Source organism: Benincasa hispida, chromosome 11 (assembly GCF_027475165.1).
Source record: "Benincasa hispida cultivar pf3 chromosome 11, pf3_genome.v1.1, whole genome shotgun sequence".
Lineage (NCBI taxonomy): Eukaryota > Viridiplantae > Streptophyta > Magnoliopsida > Cucurbitales > Cucurbitaceae > Benincasa > Benincasa hispida.
In genome coordinates, this window is record NC_143488.1 from 65,717,947 (window position 1) to 65,738,457 (window position 20,511).

A 20,511-nucleotide genomic window follows, 5' to 3' on the forward strand; every position below is an offset into this window, starting at 1 on the left:
TACGTTCACAATGCATAATTAAATAAACCACACTAAAATGGACCTTTTTGGCATTCTAAGCAAGATAAAAACTAAATTATTACAATAACAAATTAACAAACAGCCTCGAACTGCCTCCAAACACTTCGAACCGACTCGAACCGCTTAAAAACCACCTGAACTGGCCTTCACAGCAGCAATGCATAGGCTTGTGATTCTCTCTCCTCCATGCACAGGCTTAGGGCTTCATGCCCATTAATGTTTCTTTTTTAAAAAGAAAAATCATTGACTCATCCACCTCCCCTTTCTTCCTCCTCCCTCCCTTTTCTCCTTCCGGCGATTTCACACCCCTCTATTGCCGCCGTTCATCCATTAGATTTGACCGACCACCACTGTCGTCATTCACCAGTCCGCTGTTTGCTCGTCGGATTTGATCGCCGTCGCCGACCATAGTTCGCCAATCTGTCGCGTGCCATTCGTCCTTATTCATCAGTTATTCGCCTGTCAGAATTGGGCTTTCATCCTTGTTCATCAACTATTTTCCATTGTCATTGACTTCTAGTTGCCAAGGTAAGCCACTAGTCGTCTTCTTGTTGATTCTCTCTCCCATTCGTGGTTTGCTCCCTTCGTTTGTGTCGTGCACCAAGATCCAACCACCTATACAGATCCATGAAGACCATGGCTGAAGAAGAATAAAAGATGAAGATTGAGGGTTATGTGTTATAAACCCCATATGAAGATGGAGAGATGAATATGGACTTTGTTCGTGCTGCCTATACAGATCTGCCGCACCAAGACCGAGGAGAACGTTTCTTTTTTCTTTTTAAACCCTAAATATATATGTTATAAACCCCCAAGGGAATATACGTTCCTTTACTTGATACATGTGAATTATATACTGTGATTTATGTTGAATATTAAGTCAATGTGTGATTTATATATTGTGCGATAACTGATAAAGATATTTGATTAAACAATATATACTCTCAAATTTGTATATTGTAATATCTACTGATCTTAATTTTGTATATATTCCAAGGTATATTGACAATGTCTCAAGGTATTTGTTAGAATATAAAAATTAATTGAGAGTTTTTTTTTCTTTTATTTAGATTTTATGTGTATTGTGATATAAACAAATTTTGACTTATTGGATTTCTGATTATTTAAATGGATATATATATTGTAAATGAAATTTATGATATATACGCGATTTATGTCGAACATTAAGCCAATATTATTTATATATTGTGGTATATCTCATATATTAGATTATACAGTGATTTATGTTAAACATTGAATCAATCTTTAATTTATGTACTGTGATTATTTCATACATTTGTTAGAATATTTTCAAATACCTAACAGAATATTTTGAGGTATATTTTAAGTAACCATGAAACTGAAAAAAAAGGTGAAACCAACGAAAATAAAAAATAAAATTTCACTAAATGCATTTTCTCTCTCTAATTAAATTAAATAAAGGAAAAATATTAACAGATAAATGCATTTTCTCTCTTTATTTAAAAATATGAAAAAATCGTATTAAACACATATTCTCTCCATAATAAATGCAATTTCTCTTTCCATCGTTAAGAAAGTTTTGAGAATAGGAAAATATATATAAAATTAGAAATAAAAATAATAAAAAATGATAAATTTATCCAAAAATAATACTGAAATCTTTTTTTTTTTTAGAAAAATTCAAATTTAAAGATTTTTGAAATATATAGCCTTAGGAGAGGATGTTTTATGTGCAAATCTAAAAATAATAATAATAACCCAAATGGACATACTGGGCCGGCTCAAGAGATATGATGGTCCTATTTCGGCCCGTGGTTGTGACGACGACGTATTAATCCATATTTCATTTTCTTCGGTTCGAGTCTGTAATTCCGTTCCGTAAAATAGCGAAATTTGAGAATGCTGCCCCATCTGCCCGTCTCTGTACAGGCCTGCCTCCATCTTTATCCTTCTCCATTGTTTCACTCTCAACTCTCACTGCCCTTTACCTTCCAATTCCACAAGATGCTTCTTGATGCTGCATCTTCTTCCTCTTTCTCCCTTCACTTTCTGTTAAAAACCTCTTCAAAACCCTAACTTCAATTTGTTCCGATCTCTCTCTCTGTTTCTCCATGTCTCCTCACGGCGATACTTGCGATCCACTGCTACATTCGTTGTTCCGTAGTTCTCTTTTCAAATTCTAGAAGTTCGAGGTTCGTATTCTTTCTGTTTGTAGATTTCTAGTTTCGAGGACAGATTATTATTAGGTATGAAGCGGGAGTTGGCTTTTGCTTTGGAAGTTCAATCTCAGCTTGAGGGGACTCTTGGTCATACTCGTAGTGAGACTCTAGCTGAGGCGAGGTCGGGTAGTAATTATTTAGATGAGGCTGCCCGGAGTGGTGGCTGCAAGAGATTTAAAGGCTCTGTTGTGAATGGTCTGATTGTATATACTAGAGGAAGGAAGTCTCAGATCAATGTGTACAGCGGGTTGTCGGAGAATGATAATAGGAAGAAATGTGATAGTACGGTGGAACTGGAAATTCTTGGAAGCTTTGCAGCAGGGGAAAGTTGTAGAACTGAGGAGGTTCAAATTCAAACGACGAGTTCTGTTTGTAAGAAAGAGTCCGATGGGGTACTGGAAAATTCTGCACATAAGGAAGAAGGGGCCGAGGGGAGTCCCGTAGTTATTGCAAAGGCCATAAACGTTGAGGGGAATTTTCCTGGGTGGGGAATTAAGCGCTTTACACGCTCCTCATTAAGACCGAAGGTTGAGCCCATGGAAGTCACCCCAATTGCAATAAGCTCAGTTAAAGAGGAAGTTATTTCAGATGTCGGCGGGGAAACAAGTGAAACAGTCAACTCACTGTCAACTCCGAAGAATAAGTTGGAATTGAAAATGTCGAAAAAGATTGCATTGAATAAGAAGCCAATGACTGTGAGGGAGCTGTTTGATACTGGTTTGCTTGAGGGGGTACCTGTCATCTACATGGGTGTAAAAAAGGTTATTGCTATTTGCTCATTCAAATTCTCGAATTCTAACTATTTAATTCTCAGTATGTTAATTCATTTGGAATTGGGTTTGTGATGTGTATCTTGGAACTGACTTCATTTTGATCTCAGGCATATGACTTTGGTCTGCGCGGTACAATTAAAGATGGTGGGATTTTGTGTACATGCTCCTCCTGCAACGGATGCAGAGTCTGTAATCTCTTTGATCTTAACATGGGAATTCATGAAGTGATTTTTGCTAGTTATTTCTTTCTCCCCACTTGCGTTCCTTTAATTTCTTTTTCTTCAACCTAGGTCATTCCTCCTTCACAATTTGAGATCCACGCTTGTAAACAATATAAACGAGCAGCACAGTATATATGTCTTGAGAATGGGAAGAGCCTGCTCGACTTGTTGAGAGCATGTAAGGGAAGTAGGCAGACACTTGAGGCCACTATACAAAGTCTGATTAGCTCTTCTCCAGAAGGAAAAAATTTTACGTGTAGAGAGTGTAAAGGTGAAATTCTGGGTTTCTATTATTTGTTGCAATTAGCCATACGTCATGATAATCTGATAATTAGTGAGTTTAACTATTTCTAGGATGCTTTCCTTCATCTGTTGGACAAGTGGGACCTTTATGCCCCTCGTGCGAGGAATCAAAGCGATCTAAGTGTACGCTGGCACTGCCACCTCCTCCCACTTCCGCAATTGATAAGAGATTGAGGTACGGTATATACTTCTTTCAGCTTTGTGTTGTCTCCCTGTTTCTGGAATAAGATTTTGTCTTTAATTTGATTGTATTATCATGGGTTCTTGTCGATTCATCATTTCGTTTTGCTCCTTTTCCTATAACCCAAATGCTTCTTTCATGTTATGGCTTCTGGAAAATTAAGTTAGAATTTTGTGTTCTTCCTTGGTATACAATTTACATATGACAACGTATCCAGTAATATCCAGTAATATAATTATTTAAAATTCTCCACGACAGCTAGTACACGAACTGCTTATGAAAGTGATATCTTTTGCAAGTTTGGGACACGCAGAACTCCATCAGATAGTGAAACTTTGAAGTTTTTAAATTGGGTCGTGTAGCGCTTCTAAATAGTGGGATTACGTTATGCATGTAACATTGATGCACTCTCTTCAACAGTGTAATTTTCTGGGACGCCATTTATTATGTTGAAAAATGTGGATTCTGTACATTTATTATGATTTAGGACATGAATACACTAATAGGTGGTCTTGATTTTTTTTTTCCCCCATCAGTATAATATTTAAGATGTATTTTAAGTTAGTTCTGTTTTTCAGGTCGACAGAACCAACCACATCAAAATCATCTGGAAGTGCTCCAGTACCTATCTCTTCACGATATAAACGCAAATGGGTAACAAAAGCAAAGTGAGTATTATTCTCTCTCTGTGTTATTTTTCCCTAATAATATACTACTGGCTATACTTCATTTTCATTTTTATTTTCATTCCACTTCCTTTCCATTCTTCCCTGTCACATTTGGGGATTGAAGAATAAAATTTGAAATTCATGGCATTAAGTTAACAGTATGCTGCTTTTTTTTCCCTAAAATTTTCAACTCTAATGCCTTCCAAGTTCAATCATTGGCATAACTTTCAGGTCAAAATCGTTCGAATACATTCCCATCTCAAGGTCCCCCAAAACTGCACCAATGCATATTCCTTCAAATAATAAGAGTGTATTGAAGAAGAGAAAGAAGTCAGTATGGTTTATCTCTAGATTACTGTTTTTACCCACAATGCTTTTTGAGAAGACTTTTATTTTTCTTAATATCTTTAACTTTATCTCTCTTATGCGGTGGCTTGTACTTGTACGTGAAATGGAAAATTAATGTTATTGAGATTTCATATTTTCTAGTTTAGTTGCTTATTTTTACCTTGTAGATTAGTTTAGTTTAATACTTTTATTAATTTGTCAATTAGCATTTTATTATTATTATTTATTTATTTATTTTTAAAAATTTAATTTTCTTCTACGGTTAAAAAACCAAATTTAAGTTGCATTTAGAAGGTCTGAACGTGAATGAATTGAGGGATTTTAGGTAGTCTTCTCTCATTTTGAAAACTTCTCCTTGTTCCCATAGATTTGGCTTAATCCATTTAAACACTAAAACCTACTTAATCCATATCCTTGGTTGTACCTGGGGAGGTATGGTGGCCATGTATGCCAATTGGAGTTGAATAATCGGAGGTGTAGTGCACATCACAATTTCCCTTCACTTCCCCACCTCCTTTGGTCCTTATTTGACGCCAATACCATGCCACCAATTCTTTCTAAACAACGATGACCCAAATCAAATGGTGACTTGGAAGCAAGTGTGAAGGAGCATAGTGGCGACCGTAGAGGGAGGAAAAGGAAGAAAAGTCGGTGGTTACTTGAACAATGAGAACTATTCCATCCTCATTTTCTTTTCCTGGCACAGCACATTTACCTTTCCCTTTGGCAGTAAAGCAAGAGTTCTTCATCTGCTAAACGTAAAACCTTAGTTGTAATGGACAAAAAGCTAGAGAAGACAAAAAAAAAAAAAAAAAAAAAAAAAAAAAAAAAAAAAAAAAAAAAAAAAAAAAAAAAAAAAAGAAAGAAAGAAAGAAAGAAAGAAAACAAAGAAAAAGAAAAGAAAAGAAAAGAAAAGAAAGAAAGAAAAAAAGAGACCCACTCACTTATTCATTCAAGATGCAGACCATCATTTACCCAAATGTACGACTTCAACCCTCATTACAATGATGCAGCTTTTTACCCAACATCTCAGTTTGAAGAAAATGAAAATTATTTTTAGGATAATCTTGGGAAGATAGTCAAGGTTGATGATGACATCTCTTGCCAAGAATTTGTGGATGATGATTAAATAGATGATCTTGATTGGAAGTAGTAACCATTCATTTGATAAGATGATACACAAGATCCTATTGAGAGATAATTACAAAAAACACCTCCGTTGATTAGTAAGGGTGTTTAAGCTATAATTACAAAAGGGGGGAGATAACTTGAACTTGCTTTAAGTGTTAGCTAATAGGGAAGTAGATTCAATAAAGTAGCCAATGCCCTTCTTATCCAAGAAAATGTGAGTGTTTTGTTCTGACCAAAGACGTCAACATAAGCACGAACATGGTTAAGCTCGAGGATCTTCTTGTCCTTTTTGAAATATTATTATTATAGGATCTGCTTTGAATCCATGAATTGGGATTATTAGCCTATTGGTTGAACTCCTGAATATTCATATGAGACAGAAACTTTCGGAATTTGGTCTCCTGTTTGTTGGATTAGTTTGGTTGATTGCTGTCGTTTCTAATATGGATTTCAGAAGAATATTGAAGACTTTTTTTAGTTGGAATTTATCTTGTCATATGCCAAATGGAATTAACTTTTATTTTTGTTGTTGTTGTTTGCTTCACCTGAACTCTAAGATGGGTTTCTTTCATGCAAATGGTATTGGAAGCAAGAATACGTGATATAATTGGTTATCTAATATGTAATAGATTAGTTTAGTTAACTTATTAGTTTTAGTTATTAGTTAATTACATTTGTAAATTTCTGATTAAACATTTAGGATAGATTGAATATTAATAAGTGGAGGTTTTGTGTTTGGAAGTTTTCTCTTGTTTGTTGTGGTTGGGTGTAATCCATTTAATTCCAGCGAAAACTGCTGCATTATTTTCTTGTCAAATGTTTTATCTTTTTAATGCCTTTTTTATTTTAAATTGCAGGTCACTGAAGCCAGCCTCAATGTTAAAATCCCCCCAAAGTGCTTCAAAGTGTAGTTCTTCATTAGCAAAAAATCAATGGAAGATTACAACGAAGTTAGTGATTTTTAAATCATTTGTTGATTTTTAGTTCTTAGTGGCCCAAATTTCCATCTGTTTCCATATTATGGAAGCAAATACCTCTCATAGTCTTGATAATTATTTTGATTACTTTATCTTTGAATACTTCTATTCTTAAGAGATCAGAGGTTGCATAAGTTGGTTTTTGAGGAAGACGGATTGCCTGATGGGACTGAAGTAGCTTATTTCGCCAGGGGTCAGGTAGTTAAGACAGATCATGTATGCTTATCTGTGTAACTAATCAAGTCTTACTTCAGTTTATTAACGTGTATAGTGATTTATTTCTTCTCTCTTTACATACAGAAATTGCTCCAGGGTTATAAGAAGGGATCTGGAATTTTATGTTGCTGCTGCAATTGTGTGGTAAGCCCTTTTAAATGCTTGTACATCCAGATTCTTGAGTGCTACTGCAAACACTTTCTTTTTACGTTCCATGTGCAGGTTAGTCCTTCACAATTCGAAGTTCATGCTGGTTGGTCTTCCCGAAAGAAACCGTGAGCATATTTTCCTTTAGTTTTATGGCAGCTCAAACTAATAATTCCAAGCTTTTCAATGTCTCATGGGTTTTTATTTGGCAGTTATGCATACATTTACACGTCAAATGGGGTTTCTCTGCATGAATTGGCAATCTCTCTCTCAAAAGGGCGCAAGTATTCTGCAAAGGATAATGATGACTTGTGCATAATATGTCTAGATGGTGGAAATCTTTTGCTTTGTGATGGCTGCCCAAGGGCATTCCACAAAGGTGAATCATAATATAGAGTACAGTGGTTAGACAATTTAATCTACGTTTTTCATTTTTTAATTTTTAATTTTAATTATTTAAAAATAATTAATTAACTATTTATTTTATTTGATTTTAATAACAATAACTTTTCTCCAGTTTAAACATATTTTGTGTGTGTGTGTGTGTTAAGCTCATGAGTCAAATTGGCCTCATTCTTTTTTCTGAATAGTGGATCTTGTAGTTAGCCAGATTAGAGTTTTTGATTTGCAGTTCCATTCATTTGTGCAGAATGTGCATCATTATCAAGTATTCCTCGTGGTGATTGGTATTGTAAATTTTGCCAGAATATGTTCCAAAGAGAGAAGTTTGTTGAGCATAATGTCAATGCTTTTGCAGCCGGAAGGGTACATGGAGTTGACCCTATTGAGCAGATAACTAAAAGATGCATTCGAATTGTTAGGAACATAGAAACAGATCTTAGTGGATGTGTGTTATGCCGGTAATAATATTAACTTTCATTCTCTCAGATGTTCCGGCAGAAGATTTCTCATTTTTCTTTTCATTGTGCTATCTTATATGTTGCTTTTGCATTGAAGTTCGATATTTCCTTTTTCCTCTTCGTATGCAGTGGCTCTGATTTTAGCAAATCAGGTTTTGGTCCCCGCACAATTATACTTTGTGATCAGGTATCTTACCATATCGTCTTAACTTCTAGTTAAACATTCAGGTGCTGTTTTCATCGACTCAATTCCAGTTTCTTGCCCATGTTGCATTCCGTTATGCTTTTTCTTCAATTTCTTCATTTGATTTCTGGTCAGTGCGAGAAGGAATTTCATGTGGGCTGTCTAAAAGACCACAAAATGGCATTGCTTAAGGTATTAAATGAGAACACGGTCTTGCTTTTTACTCAATCCTTTGTGTGAAAATGATTTCTTTCCTTGTTCGATGCCCTTATATTTTCTGGGATAATAAAATGTAAAGACCGTTAATGAAACAGGAATTGCCAAGAGGAAAGTGGTTTTGTAGCATAGTTTGTACGAGGATACATTCTGCTCTACAGAAGCTGCTAATTCGTGGGCCAGAAAAGCTTCCAAATTCACTTTTAGATGCTGTCAATAAAAAGCTTGGAGAAAATGGTTCAGACATTCAGGCAGTTGATGTCAGTTGGAGGCTTATCAGTGGCAAAATTGCTTCACCTGAAACTCGGTTACTATTATCAGAGGCCATTGCTATCTTCCACGTAAGTTGTCTTATATATTTTCTCATTTTGATTCTTAAGTGCATTCCTTGAGCAGTAATCTGTTTTGATTAAGATACTATTTTAGATAACATTTTTGTTTTTCTCTCTCGTTATTTTATTTTTGGTTAAACTACCATTTTTGTCCTGGAAATTACTTATGTCTCATGAAAACTTATCCCAACAACAATATATGCTATGATCTACAAATACAAAAGCGCAATGCTGATGAGTCTGAGGAAGCATTGTTCAATCCATGGTAGATTCTAGATTGTCTTTGTTGTGTGTATGTGTCTATATATGTACTGATATGTGTATCATGGGAAGTCTAAAAATTTCATGCTGTGAGAATTTGTTGCCAGCATTTGAATTATGCCATAGGTGCAATATCTGATTAAAACATATCATTAATTTACAGGATCGCTTTGATCCTATAGTTGATATAGCAAGTGGACGCGATCTTATTCCAGCCATGGTGTACGGGTTAGTGACACGTCATTTCATTATGATTTTGTCTGACAGAAAGAATAGTAGCGACCATATTCAGTTTTATTAGTGGTAGTTTATATTTTTGTTCTTATCTGTCATTCTATCTCACAGAAGGAATGTAGGTGGACAAGAGTTTGGAGGCATGTATTGTGCCATATTAATTGTCAAGTAAGAATCTTGCTTATTGATGCGACCCAATACCTGTTACAAAGTATAATTACAAATTTCTAGCTTTATTTTTTGCACAGCTCATTTGTTGTATCAGCGGCAATGCTTCGAGTTTTTGGGCAAGATATTGCAGAGCTGCCACTGGTTGCAACAAGTAATGGTAACCATGGCAAGGTCTGTCTAACCAATCCAAACCACCCCCCCCCAATAATACAGTTTTTTTTTTTAAAGAATTATATTTTTTTTCACCCACGGTTTCTTATTGGAACTGCCCGTGAAAATACCTTATTCCGCGTCCTTTGATTTCTCTTTACACCTGGCTTATTCCGAGTTATTTGCAAGGCAATTTGGAATGTTTTTGACATCTTTGACTTTATACAAGAGTTTGCAATATTTTGGCCATTCTGATTTGATTCTTTCCTATGTTTCCTACGTGTAATGATGACAGGGCTACTTCCAAACATTGTTTTCGTGCATTGAGAGGCTGCTAGCGTTCCTGAAAGTCAAATGCCTTGTTCTCCCGGCTGCTGAAGAGGCCGAGTCTATTTGGACTGAAAAATTCGGTTTCAAGAGAATAAAACCAGACCAGGTATATTCTTCATATAACATAACAATATATAGCACATATTCATTACCCAAAACATGTGAATACCAGCCACAGCTAAAACAAAATTTTTGTGACGACTCACTGCAGCTCAGCAGCTATAGAAGACGTTGCTGCCAGATGGTGACATTCAAAGGCACATCCATGCTTCAGAAAACGGTTCCCTCGTGTCGGGTTGTAGGTGCTCCATTGTGACCAAGACCAACCATGGAGGGTGTGAGTGATGTTCCCTCTCCGTTCTCTCCCACCATCTCATTCTGTAGCTTTGTCTGTGTATAGCTTACAAACTTTCCCCCCCCTTTTTAGGCTGTTCAGTAAGATGAGTGTAGTAGCTAGCTAAATATATCCATTTTAGTTATATTACATCTTGAAATGTACCTTTCCCCAACCTTCTCACTGGCCCTTACCCGATAGTCAGTCTTCGTAGGTGATGGTTTTAGGCAAAGCCATTCTAAATACCCTTTCCATTCATGCTTGGTAACCCAATGCGTGCTTGTGAATATTCAAGTGCCCATATATGTTAGTATGATATGTTTATAGTTAGTTCATTTTGCTTTGTGTAATGATTTTAGAAGGAAATTTTATTATTTACAAATAGAATGATGCAAATTTTATTTATTTATTTAATATTTTAGTTTAGTTTAGGAATTAATCTAAGCAACTTTAGAAATGGTAATAGGTGTCTTTCATTTTTTGATTTGTTTAGCATATCTTGCAAATATGTTGGTTTGGTCTGTGAAATGTAAAAATCGTTGCATCACTATTTATATCGTTTATGGAATTATAATACAAGTCATAAATGTCCTAAATGGTTAGGACATTCAAATTTAACGAACCCTCCCAGTATCCAAAAAGAAAAAAACCCCCTCAACCGATCATAAATTTCTCTTGAAATGATCTTTTTGGATATTCAACGTGTTTTTTCTTGTAATTTATGAACTATTGAGGTTATAAGTGGAAAGCAAGTAATGCATAGGGACAGTAATGACAATTGGCAAGTAAATTTGGAAGGTCAAGGTAGAGATGTGTTCACAAGAGTGGGGAAGTGAGATCTAAAAATGACAAATTTTACATATATATATTATATTCATGAGTGTTCGGAGTAATTTACGCACACATTTGGGGTCAAAGAAATCCATATGATTGAATCCATGACCCTTTAGTCTTTTAGCCTTTTAATTATTCTTATTTTTTTAATTTTTATGTTCTTACTATCTAAAATGATGATTGGTACATATTTTAATCAAGCTAATAAAAGATTATTGAAAGATATTTATTCAATTTAAATTATATAATGATAATGTATGCTTATTCGTTAATCTAAAATGGATAAATTTCTAGCTATCAAAACATTGTGAGGACTCCGACTCCCACATCTACTAAAGAAGCAGTAAAAAGTGCACTATTTTGCTTTATAATTAAGACGATATTCACAAATAGTCACACTCACAACCGCCCCTATGCTTTGCCTTAAAGCATCATTAGCAATAGAGATGGAGAAAGAAGTGTAATGATACTCAAAACTTACCTTCAAAATTAAACTTGTAAAGACCATTTTTTTCTTCTTTTGCATCCTCTCTTTTTTAAAATACATTTTCATGCTTTGTTCATCAACTCTTTGATTTCAAACCTCTTTCCCTTTAAAAGTTGACATTGGCATCATCATCAGAAACCAAAATAATAATACATGGGAAATCTTTAGGTTACTTACCTGCCAAGCCAATCTTCCACTAAACTCCCATTCCCTCAAACTCAAATATATAACATCTTTACCCTTCACTTGTTCCAAATGACATAAATTTCTTCCTTCTAAGACTCATGAGGATCAAAACAAACTTCTTCTTTTGGCTCTATACTCTTGTCATTGTAGCTCTTTCCATCACCATTGCCCTGTGCTCATTCTCACTTCCGTTGACCGCCATTGTCGCCACTGTAGGTCCTCACGACGGTGCTTTTGAGCTTGGCATTTTCAGCAGTCTAGTGAAAGAGAGTGGTTTGGATGAGCTTTTATCTCTTATGACTCAATTTGTGTCCAAACACCACGATCAATGGAAGCATAAAAAGAGTTGTGATGAGAAGAAATGGAACTTTGATTTGATATCTTTGTACAATGTTTCACTTACTTTGACTGTTGATTTAAAGGGATGTGCAAATTTTAGTAGTGTGCAAAAGGCAGTGGATGCTGTTCCTGAATATGGCTCTTCAAGGACCCTTATCCTAATTGACTCTGGAATCTACAGGTCATTATTTTTCATCACACATTCAAATCTTCCAACTCTACTAATTCTTGGAAAGGGGGCAGTTAAAAATTTTTTCTTTTGAACACAAGTTTTTGGTTTTGATGTGATTTTAGTCTCTAAGCTTCTAAACCATCTTCTATTTTGGTCATGGTATTTTTTAACTCTTCTTCCCACTTTTATCAAGTTTAGTTAAAACATTATATCAGATTATAAATGACTCTCTCCCAGGCATCTAAGGATCAATAAACCGCTCCTTAAAATGAATGAAAACTAATCTTTTGCTTATGTTATCATTAACTTACTGCCTTGACTTGGTATAGCATTAGGGATGTCTTGCCCATCATGAAATGGCTGTAGCCCTAACCCGATGACAATGACTATTGCAATTTTTATTTTTTCTCATCCTTTCACCAATTAGCCTCGTAGATGCTATCTCATTGCGACATTCAAGCGTAGCCCTGTCGTGATTTTTAAAAAACATCATGATTTTTAAACAAGATGTGAAATGTCCTTGAAGTATGTAACAAGGTTGTTCTTGAAGTGGTACGTTCGAATATCGCTGTAGGAAAACACCTGTGAGGCTGACTGGCGAAAGGGTGAGAAAAAATGAAAACCGTGATAGATATTGCCATTGGAATAGGGTTACACCCATTTCATGATGGGCAAGATGCTTCTTATGTGATACCAAGTCTAAAATGGTAAGTGCGTTATGACGTAAGTAAAAGGTTAGTTTTCATTTGTTTTTAAAGAATGGGTTATTAATCATTAGGATGCTTGGGAGATGGCCATCCGTACAAAAACTCTTAATTGAAAGGTACGAGGTCCGTAACCCCTCTCTCTTTCTTCTTCTTCCTTTTTTTTTTTTTTGTTTTTTATATTGAACTAAAAGAAAAATGTTGGCAGGGAGAAGGTAGTGATAGAAGCCAACAAAACAAACTTGATAATTCAAGGTCAAAGTTATCTCAACACTGCAATAGAATGGAATGACACAGCCAATTCCACAGGAGGCACCACTTACAGCTCTTCGGTCACCATCTTTGCTTCGAACTTCATTGCCTACAACATCAGCTTCAAAGTAGAAAGCATCTTCCTTTTTCTTGGTCAACTCTATTTTTAAAGCCTCTTCAACAGTGCTTTTACGTATTTAGAAAGTCAATCTAAATGGTTGGTCTTTATTACTTTTAATCTTTAATGATGATTTTTTTTTTTGTTTTTTGTTTTGTTGGTGGGGGAAAAGAACACAGCTCCTGAGGCAACTCCAGGGATTGTTGGAGGACAAGCAGTTGCACTTCGAATTGCAGGAGATGAAGCTGCTTTCTATGGATGTGGATTTTATGGAGCTCAAGACACACTTTATGATGACAAAGGGAGACATTACTTCAAAGAATGTTTCATTCAAGGATCCATCGATTTCATCTTTGGCAATGCTCGAACGCTCTACGATGTATGTAATTATCATCTCTCTCTCTCTATATATATATAAAAGCTTAGAATGAGAATATTTGTTTGTTTTGGTAAATGGTAGGGCTGTAGGATCAAGTCAATAGCAAAAGAAGTGTTGGAGGGTGGGGTGAGTGGAGCCATCACAGCTCAAGGAAGGCAAACAAGAAATGAGGAAACTGGTTTTGCTTTCATCAATTGCACCATCAATGGCTCTGGGAAGGTGTGGCTTGGTCGTGCCTGGGGCGCTTGTGCCACCGTTGTCTTCTCTAAAACATACATGACCGACATCGTAGCTGCCGATGGATGGAATGACTGGAGAGACCCTTCGAGAGATCAGTAATACAAGAGTCAATTTGAAATGACTTTGCCTAAGAGTTCAAAAACAAATATTTTTCTTTTGACTTAATAACAAGTGTTGATGTCTGTTTTGATTATCAGGAGTGTGTTGTTTGGGGAATACGAATGCTTTGGAGATGGAGCAAATTACAGTTCGAGAGTGCCATATTCAAAGCAGCTGAATCAAGTGGAAGCTCAACCCTACTTGGATGTTTCATATGTTGATGGAAATCAATGGCTCATCAATCAACAAATCACCACTTTGTCTACCATTTAATTTCAAATAAATCCTCAACTTAGTTTTCACCACATGGTTATTTGGATACAGTATATTATAATGAGGTTTTCAAACTCTTTACACATTTATGCCTTATAGTTTCAAAACTCCTCTAAAGTTATGGGTTGGATTTTTTTCTTTTTAGTCCAAAACTGATCCTAAATTAGACATTTTTTTAGTTCTTTTTTAAAATGATTCTGTTTATAATTTTATGTTTTTTATATTTATATTTGTTCCCTTCCAAATTAGTTATGATTTTTGCATATGTTATAGAAACACTTGATTTCCTACTCAAACTTTAAAAGTAAAAATATTTTTTTTGAAAACTAAACTTATGATTTGATTTTCAGAGACTAAATAAACACAAATGTCAATGTTCAAAAATTCACTTACCCTTAAAATAGTCGTTGAGTTTTGAAATTAACAATTATTGGAAAATTTTAAATCAACTAGTCTAAACATAAAATTTAAATATATATAAATAATGGGACAAGATATTCAAACTACAATTCTTGATTGTAATTTTATATTAAATTGAGCTTTTAAACTTTCAATTGTGTACTTGATAAATACATCTGTCACACCCCTTCCGGATCATCCTTTCAATCTAGGAACAGATGGATACCACACCCTCTTGATGACATTTACCGCCTGACCTTCTTTACCCATGCCAAGATAAAATTCCACTATGCACTGGTTAAAGAAAAACAATTAGGGGGCGTTTGATGTGTGATAAAAACAGAGAGTTGAGTTGAGTTGGTAATTAAATTATCTGAAGAGTTACATTGTTTGTGTTTGGTGTGTAGAGTTGAGTTGAGATTGTAATTATTATTATCTGGTGTTGTTTTTGTAAATGAAATTGATTTTGTATTTTTTTTTTAAAATATATCGTTGAACTTTTGTTTAGTGAAATAATAATAGATCGTCGTATGTAACATTTTTTAGATCTAAGAAAAAAATGAAATAGAAGAAGAATAATTGGATCTAAAAGAACAACTATAGAAAGAAAATAAAAAAAAAAAAGAGAAAGGAGGAGTTGAGAAAGAAAAGGGAAAATAAAGCCCATACAAGCCAAATGAGAAAGACGAATCAAACAACAAAAGAAGAGAGAAGATGAGAGAAGGGGAATAAATGTGAAGAGAGTATGAGAGAGAGAAATGACAAAGTTATTGAGGGAGTTGGGAGAGTAACAAAAACATGTGGGAAAACGAGTGAGAATGAGAGTGATAAAATGGTGGGTAATTAAACCCACTGTTTTATTTTTATTAGTGGTGGTCAAAGTTGGGCACAAGAAGGTGGTAGGCGGAGTATGCCGCTGAAGTTGTTTGTGTGAAGGTAATCGTTGGAGTTAGTCACTAGAGTTGTCGTTGGAGGTGGTTGGTGGAGCTCGGAGTTCTTCGTCGAAGTTGGTTGTGCGATTGTGGAAGTCAGAGTTTTTTTTACCAAAGTGGTTGTCGAAATTGGTTGTCGGAGTGCTGTTGGAGGTGGTTGTCAAAGCTCGGATTTGGTCGTCGGAGTTGGCCACCCGAAGGTGGTCATCGGAGTACGTCGCCAGAGTGTGATAGCGATAATCTCCAACGGAGACCGATGGGTGGAACCATTAAAAACATTGGAGGAGAGAGAATTAGGGAGAGTTGGGTGAGTTGGTAAAATAACCAACTCAATCCCACCAACATTTAAAGTTGGTTGTCAAACATTGAGTTGGTAAAAAATATCAACCCAACCCAACTCTCCTTGATTGTCAAACACCCCCTTACTAGATTAAGGAAAATTGAGTATCATAGCATTAGAATTACAGATGGATGCAACCCGACTTATGTACGCCCCATACAAGCACAACCCCAAACTTTAAACCTTAAACATAGCCCGACTTTGATTTTATGTACAAATTTTACATACTCCCAAGACATCATGTCGACGCAGGACTTTAAACGTACAAAATGGAATAAGTCTAATGATGATGTGGCAGACTTCGACTTCTTAAGGCATCTGGAACTCTTCTGCTACTTGGGGTGGGAGGGGAGGAAAAATAAGAGAAAATGATGAGCTAAAAGCCCAGTAAATGATAATTTATAAAACAGATTTTATAAATCTATAATAAGGTTTAATCATTTTCAACGCATGCTACGAAACTTTGTAAAGAATGTATTTCAATGCGCATGGTCCATTCCATTTCATTAAATGCAAAGTTCAAAATCAGATTCCATAATATCATCATAAGCTAATAAAACTCATCACCAAAACCTGTACTCGAATATCTTTGGGTGGACCAATTTAACACATCTAACATGCTGGTGTAGACAACTCAATGCACTCAGCAAACATTTTGTCATACGTGCACGTAGTGCCATATTCCACTTCACCGCAGGCTCGGAAAAGTTTTTGGACCCCTTTTCGCCTCGACAATCCTTTGATCATCTAGGTGGTGCTATGGAAACACATTCACAATATATAGGTAACTCAGTAGTATGAGATTCAATGGTTTGAAACCTCTTTCATACCAACCATGCATTTAATGGTTATAAACCACACATTTAATCTATTTTAAAAAAATCAACATTCTTTCCAAATTATGCATTCAACCTTTTGAAAAAGGTAGTTAAATCATTTTCAATCAATCATATTTACAAGCACATCACCATTCAAAACAGTACATTTACAAATTTGAATCAATCGAACACTTAACATTTTAAAAGGATATTTCAACGCAACAAAATATAATTTTTACTTTTAAGAAAGAATCACTCACAAATTGAATGACCAAAGAGTAGCTATCAATGCACAAGAAGTGGTTGGGATCTATGCGTCGAGTAATTGGCCATGGGACGCGTGCAAGATAAACCTATGCAACCGACACTATGATGCGTCCAACAGACAGTACAAAGCTTATGGAAATGTGCTCTTGCACCAAACACCGATGTGTTCAATGCAGGTTGTGTTCAGCTTGACAATGCACCCAACGTCTCACTTAGCCAACTCCAACCAAACTTGTGTGTGGCTACACAAAGCCAAAAACGTATTGAAAAGCTAGAATCTCCCTTGTTCAATGCCAACGACCTCAAAGCCCACATCCTTCTTTCGATTTCAATCGCCAAAGAAACCTGGATCACAATTAACAATGCACTTGCATCTTTCCATAAACCACCATAGTTTCTCTCTAGTGAGTAATCAATCTAAAATACCTGTAAAAAAAAAAAAAAAACCAATATAGAGAGTGTAGAAGAAGAACTTATCTGTTAGTTTTTTTTCTCTGTTGTTTGTTGTAACCACCAACTCACCTTGAGCTTGCTTCTTTGTAAATAAAAACCTACATATAAAAGAGAAGAAAATAAGAGTGAGAAAGGTGTGAGTTCATTCTGTAAATTTAAAAAGAAAAGCAATAAAGTGATACCCTCCCTTTTTGCACAGTGGACGTAGGCTTCTGGCCAAATCACTTAATCTCCTTGTGTTCCTTCTTCCTCTTTGGCTATCTTCTTGTTCATCCTTGCATTTTCTACTCGATTTTACTTACATGCAGGTGAATCTCTGTGGATTGAAGCTCAAGTACCTCATCCCTTCTTCAGAAACTCTAAAGAATAAAGAAGAACAAGGAAGAAATGATCTCTATCTCGTAAACCCTTCAAACCTCTCTCTGATTTTCCCACTCAGATTGATTGACAATCTAAAAAAAGTATTATGATCGAGCTGGTACGTGGTAGAAGAGAGTCATCATCAAGCTAGGAAAGATTCTGTCCTAAATCCACTAACACAGCAAGCGTGGTTGGATTTTTACTCTGAGTTGGGCTGTCTCCAAGGTTCACGCTAGGCCTGTAAAGAAGTTAAAGTTAGTCCACTGGGCTTACAAGTGGTATCAAAGCCAAGAAACAATCCAATTCTAGTCCAAGATTTGAATTCTTGCAGAGAAAGATTAGACACAATCAATCTTGAAATTTAAGAATGGCTGCAACAAGATTTGAAATTGAAAAATTTGATGGGAAAACAGATTTTAAGCTGTGGAAAGCAAAAATCAAGGCAGTATTGGGGCAACAAAAGTCACTTTTGGCCATCACAGACTAACCAAAGCTCCCTGAAACACCCATAGATGCAGAAAAAGAAACAATAGAGGTAAATGTCTATTGAACCATTGTTTTAAATATTACTGACAGTGTTCTAAGGCAAATTGTTGACCAGAAGACTGCTTATGATCTTTGGAACAAATTGAATGAAATCTATCTCAATAAGTATCTTTATAATAAAGCTTTCTTGAGGGAAAGATTCTTTACATACAGAATGGATGCTGCAAAGACTCTCACAGAAAATTTGAATGAATTTAAGAGGTTGTCATCCGAATTTAGGTCAATGGGAGACAATATTGGAGAAGAGAATGAGGCTTTTATCCTATTGAATTCACTACCGGACTCGTTTAAGGATGTTAAAATAACAATGAAGCATGGTAGAGAGAAGATTACCATAGAAGCAATCATTTCAGTAGTCAAAGTTAGAGAGCTTGAATTACAAATGAGTAAGAAAGATCAACAAGGAGGAGAATGATTGTTTTAAGTGTCATTTTTGCCATAAATTGGGACACATGAAGAAAGATTGCTACTCTTTAAAGAGAAAGTTAAACTAACAGAATAAAGGTGGGAAACAGATTGAGGCAGCTGTGGGGGAAAATTCTTTTGTGTTTTCAGATGCTTTGGCAGCTATTAATGAGTGTAGAAGTCAGAATTCCATGGAAACCCAAGATTGGGTTATAGATTCTAGTTGTTCAGTCCATATGACACCATCTAAAGGGTGGTTATGTACCTATAAGAAGTGGGATGGGGGACTAATTTACATGGGAAATAACAATACCTGTAAGTCTCTTGGTATTGGCTCTGTTTCCTTAAAATTTCAAGATGGCACAGGGAAGCTCATTAGGAGTGTGAAACATGTTCCTACCTTGAAGATGAATCTCCTATCTTTGGGGATGTCTGACTCCATTGGATTTGAATACAGAGGAGTTAGAGGCACTTTTGAGATAATTAAAGACTCAAAGGTGGTCTTAGTGACTACTAAGATAAATGGCTTGTATGTCATCAAAGATGTTCAAATGACACAATCAACCCTAATTGCATCAGATGGAGATCCCATAGAGGATGAGCTTTGGCATAAGAGGTTATCTCATATCAGTGTGAAAGAGCTGCAAGTTCTTTCAAAACAGGGAATTCTTCCTAAAGGGGTTGGGAACAGTCTGAAATTTTGTGAGCATTGCATCCTTGGAAAGGCAACTAGGTAAAGCTTTCCCAAAGGCAGCATACTACCAAGGAGATACTTGAATATATGTATTCTGACCTATGGGGTCCAGCTCACTCTCCTTCACTTAGTGGAGTAAGGTATTTCCTTTCTTTTGTTGATGATTTTTCAAGAAAAAGTTGGGTCTATTTTCTAAAAACCAAAGATGAAGTTTTTGAGAAATTTAAAGAATGGAAAACCTTGATTGAAAAAGAAACCTTTAAACACATTAAACATTTGAGAACTGACAATAGATTAGAGTTTTGTGGAGAAGAGTTTAACTTGTTTTGCAAGGAAAATGGAATTGTGAGGCACAAAACAGTGAGGTGTACACCTAAAAAATTGGAGTTGTTGAGAGACTCAATAGAAAATGCTTGAAAGAGTTAGGTGCCAGCTTTCAAATGCTCTCTTGCTTGAGAAATACTGGGCAGAAGCAGTGTCCTATACTATCTACACCCTAAATAGATGTCCACATCAATCTATTGAGCTAAAAACACCAGAAGAAAGGTGGACAGAAAAACCTCCCAAGTTGAAGCACTTGAAGATATTTGGGAGTGTAGGGTATGTGCATCAAAGCCAAGGTAAGCTGAAACCTAAGGCTCTCACGTGTATGTTTCTAGGTTTTACACCTAGAGTGAAAGGATACAGGTTGTGGCATCTTATTGAGAAGAAATGTATCAACAGTAGGGATGTAGTGTTTAGAAAAAAAAAATGAGATTTTCATGTTAACTGAACAACAACCTACATCTATGTCTAAGACTAGTAGTACAAGGTTTGAGATGGAGCCACAAAATGAACAGGAAACTTCTACCTCTCTACAGAACCTAGAATTTTAAAGTGAAGACATTGTTGAGGTTAGGAAAAATGTGTCTAATGAATAAGAAGAGATACAAGAAGTCCTATAGAACTATTCCCT

General features: G+C 35.7%; 2 protein-coding genes across 5 annotated transcripts; both read left to right on the forward strand.

The window, feature by feature from the left end:
- Positions 1 to 1,862: 1,862 nt before the first annotated feature.
- Positions 1,863 to 10,594, forward strand: LOC120090368 (Acyl-CoA N-acyltransferase with RING/FYVE/PHD-type zinc finger domain-containing protein). Of its 4 annotated transcripts, none has more exons than XM_039047982.2 (20): positions 1,863 to 2,983; positions 3,103 to 3,180; positions 3,286 to 3,487; positions 3,571 to 3,694; positions 4,279 to 4,368; positions 4,600 to 4,698; positions 6,705 to 6,797; positions 6,941 to 7,022; positions 7,125 to 7,184; positions 7,263 to 7,315; positions 7,400 to 7,566; positions 7,837 to 8,047; positions 8,177 to 8,234; positions 8,367 to 8,423; positions 8,546 to 8,788; positions 9,204 to 9,268; positions 9,386 to 9,442; positions 9,523 to 9,616; positions 9,891 to 10,031; positions 10,137 to 10,594. In XM_039047982.2, the coding sequence occupies exons 1-20, from the start codon at positions 2,252 to 2,254 to the stop codon at positions 10,239 to 10,241; spliced, it is 2,811 nt and encodes a 936-aa protein (XP_038903910.2). In that variant the 5' UTR covers positions 1,863 to 2,251; the 3' UTR covers positions 10,242 to 10,594. The 4 variants fall into 4 exon arrangements, with proteins under 4 accessions (XP_038903910.2, XP_090163342.1, XP_038903909.2 ...); XM_039047981.2 differs by having other exon boundaries at positions 1,869 to 2,983; positions 6,941 to 7,040; XM_090307216.1 differs by lacking the exon at positions 4,600 to 4,698.
- Positions 10,595 to 11,725: 1,131 nt separating this feature from the next.
- LOC120091766 (putative pectinesterase 14) lies at positions 11,726 to 14,425 on the forward strand. The gene is made up of 5 exons (XM_039049888.2): positions 11,726 to 12,286; positions 13,190 to 13,361; positions 13,524 to 13,730; positions 13,812 to 14,065; positions 14,168 to 14,425. Exons 1-5 carry the CDS (start codon positions 11,865 to 11,867, stop codon positions 14,340 to 14,342), a joined length of 1,230 nt encoding a protein of 409 aa, XP_038905816.1. The 5' UTR covers positions 11,726 to 11,864; the 3' UTR covers positions 14,343 to 14,425.
- Positions 14,426 to 20,511: the final 6,086 nt, after the last annotated feature.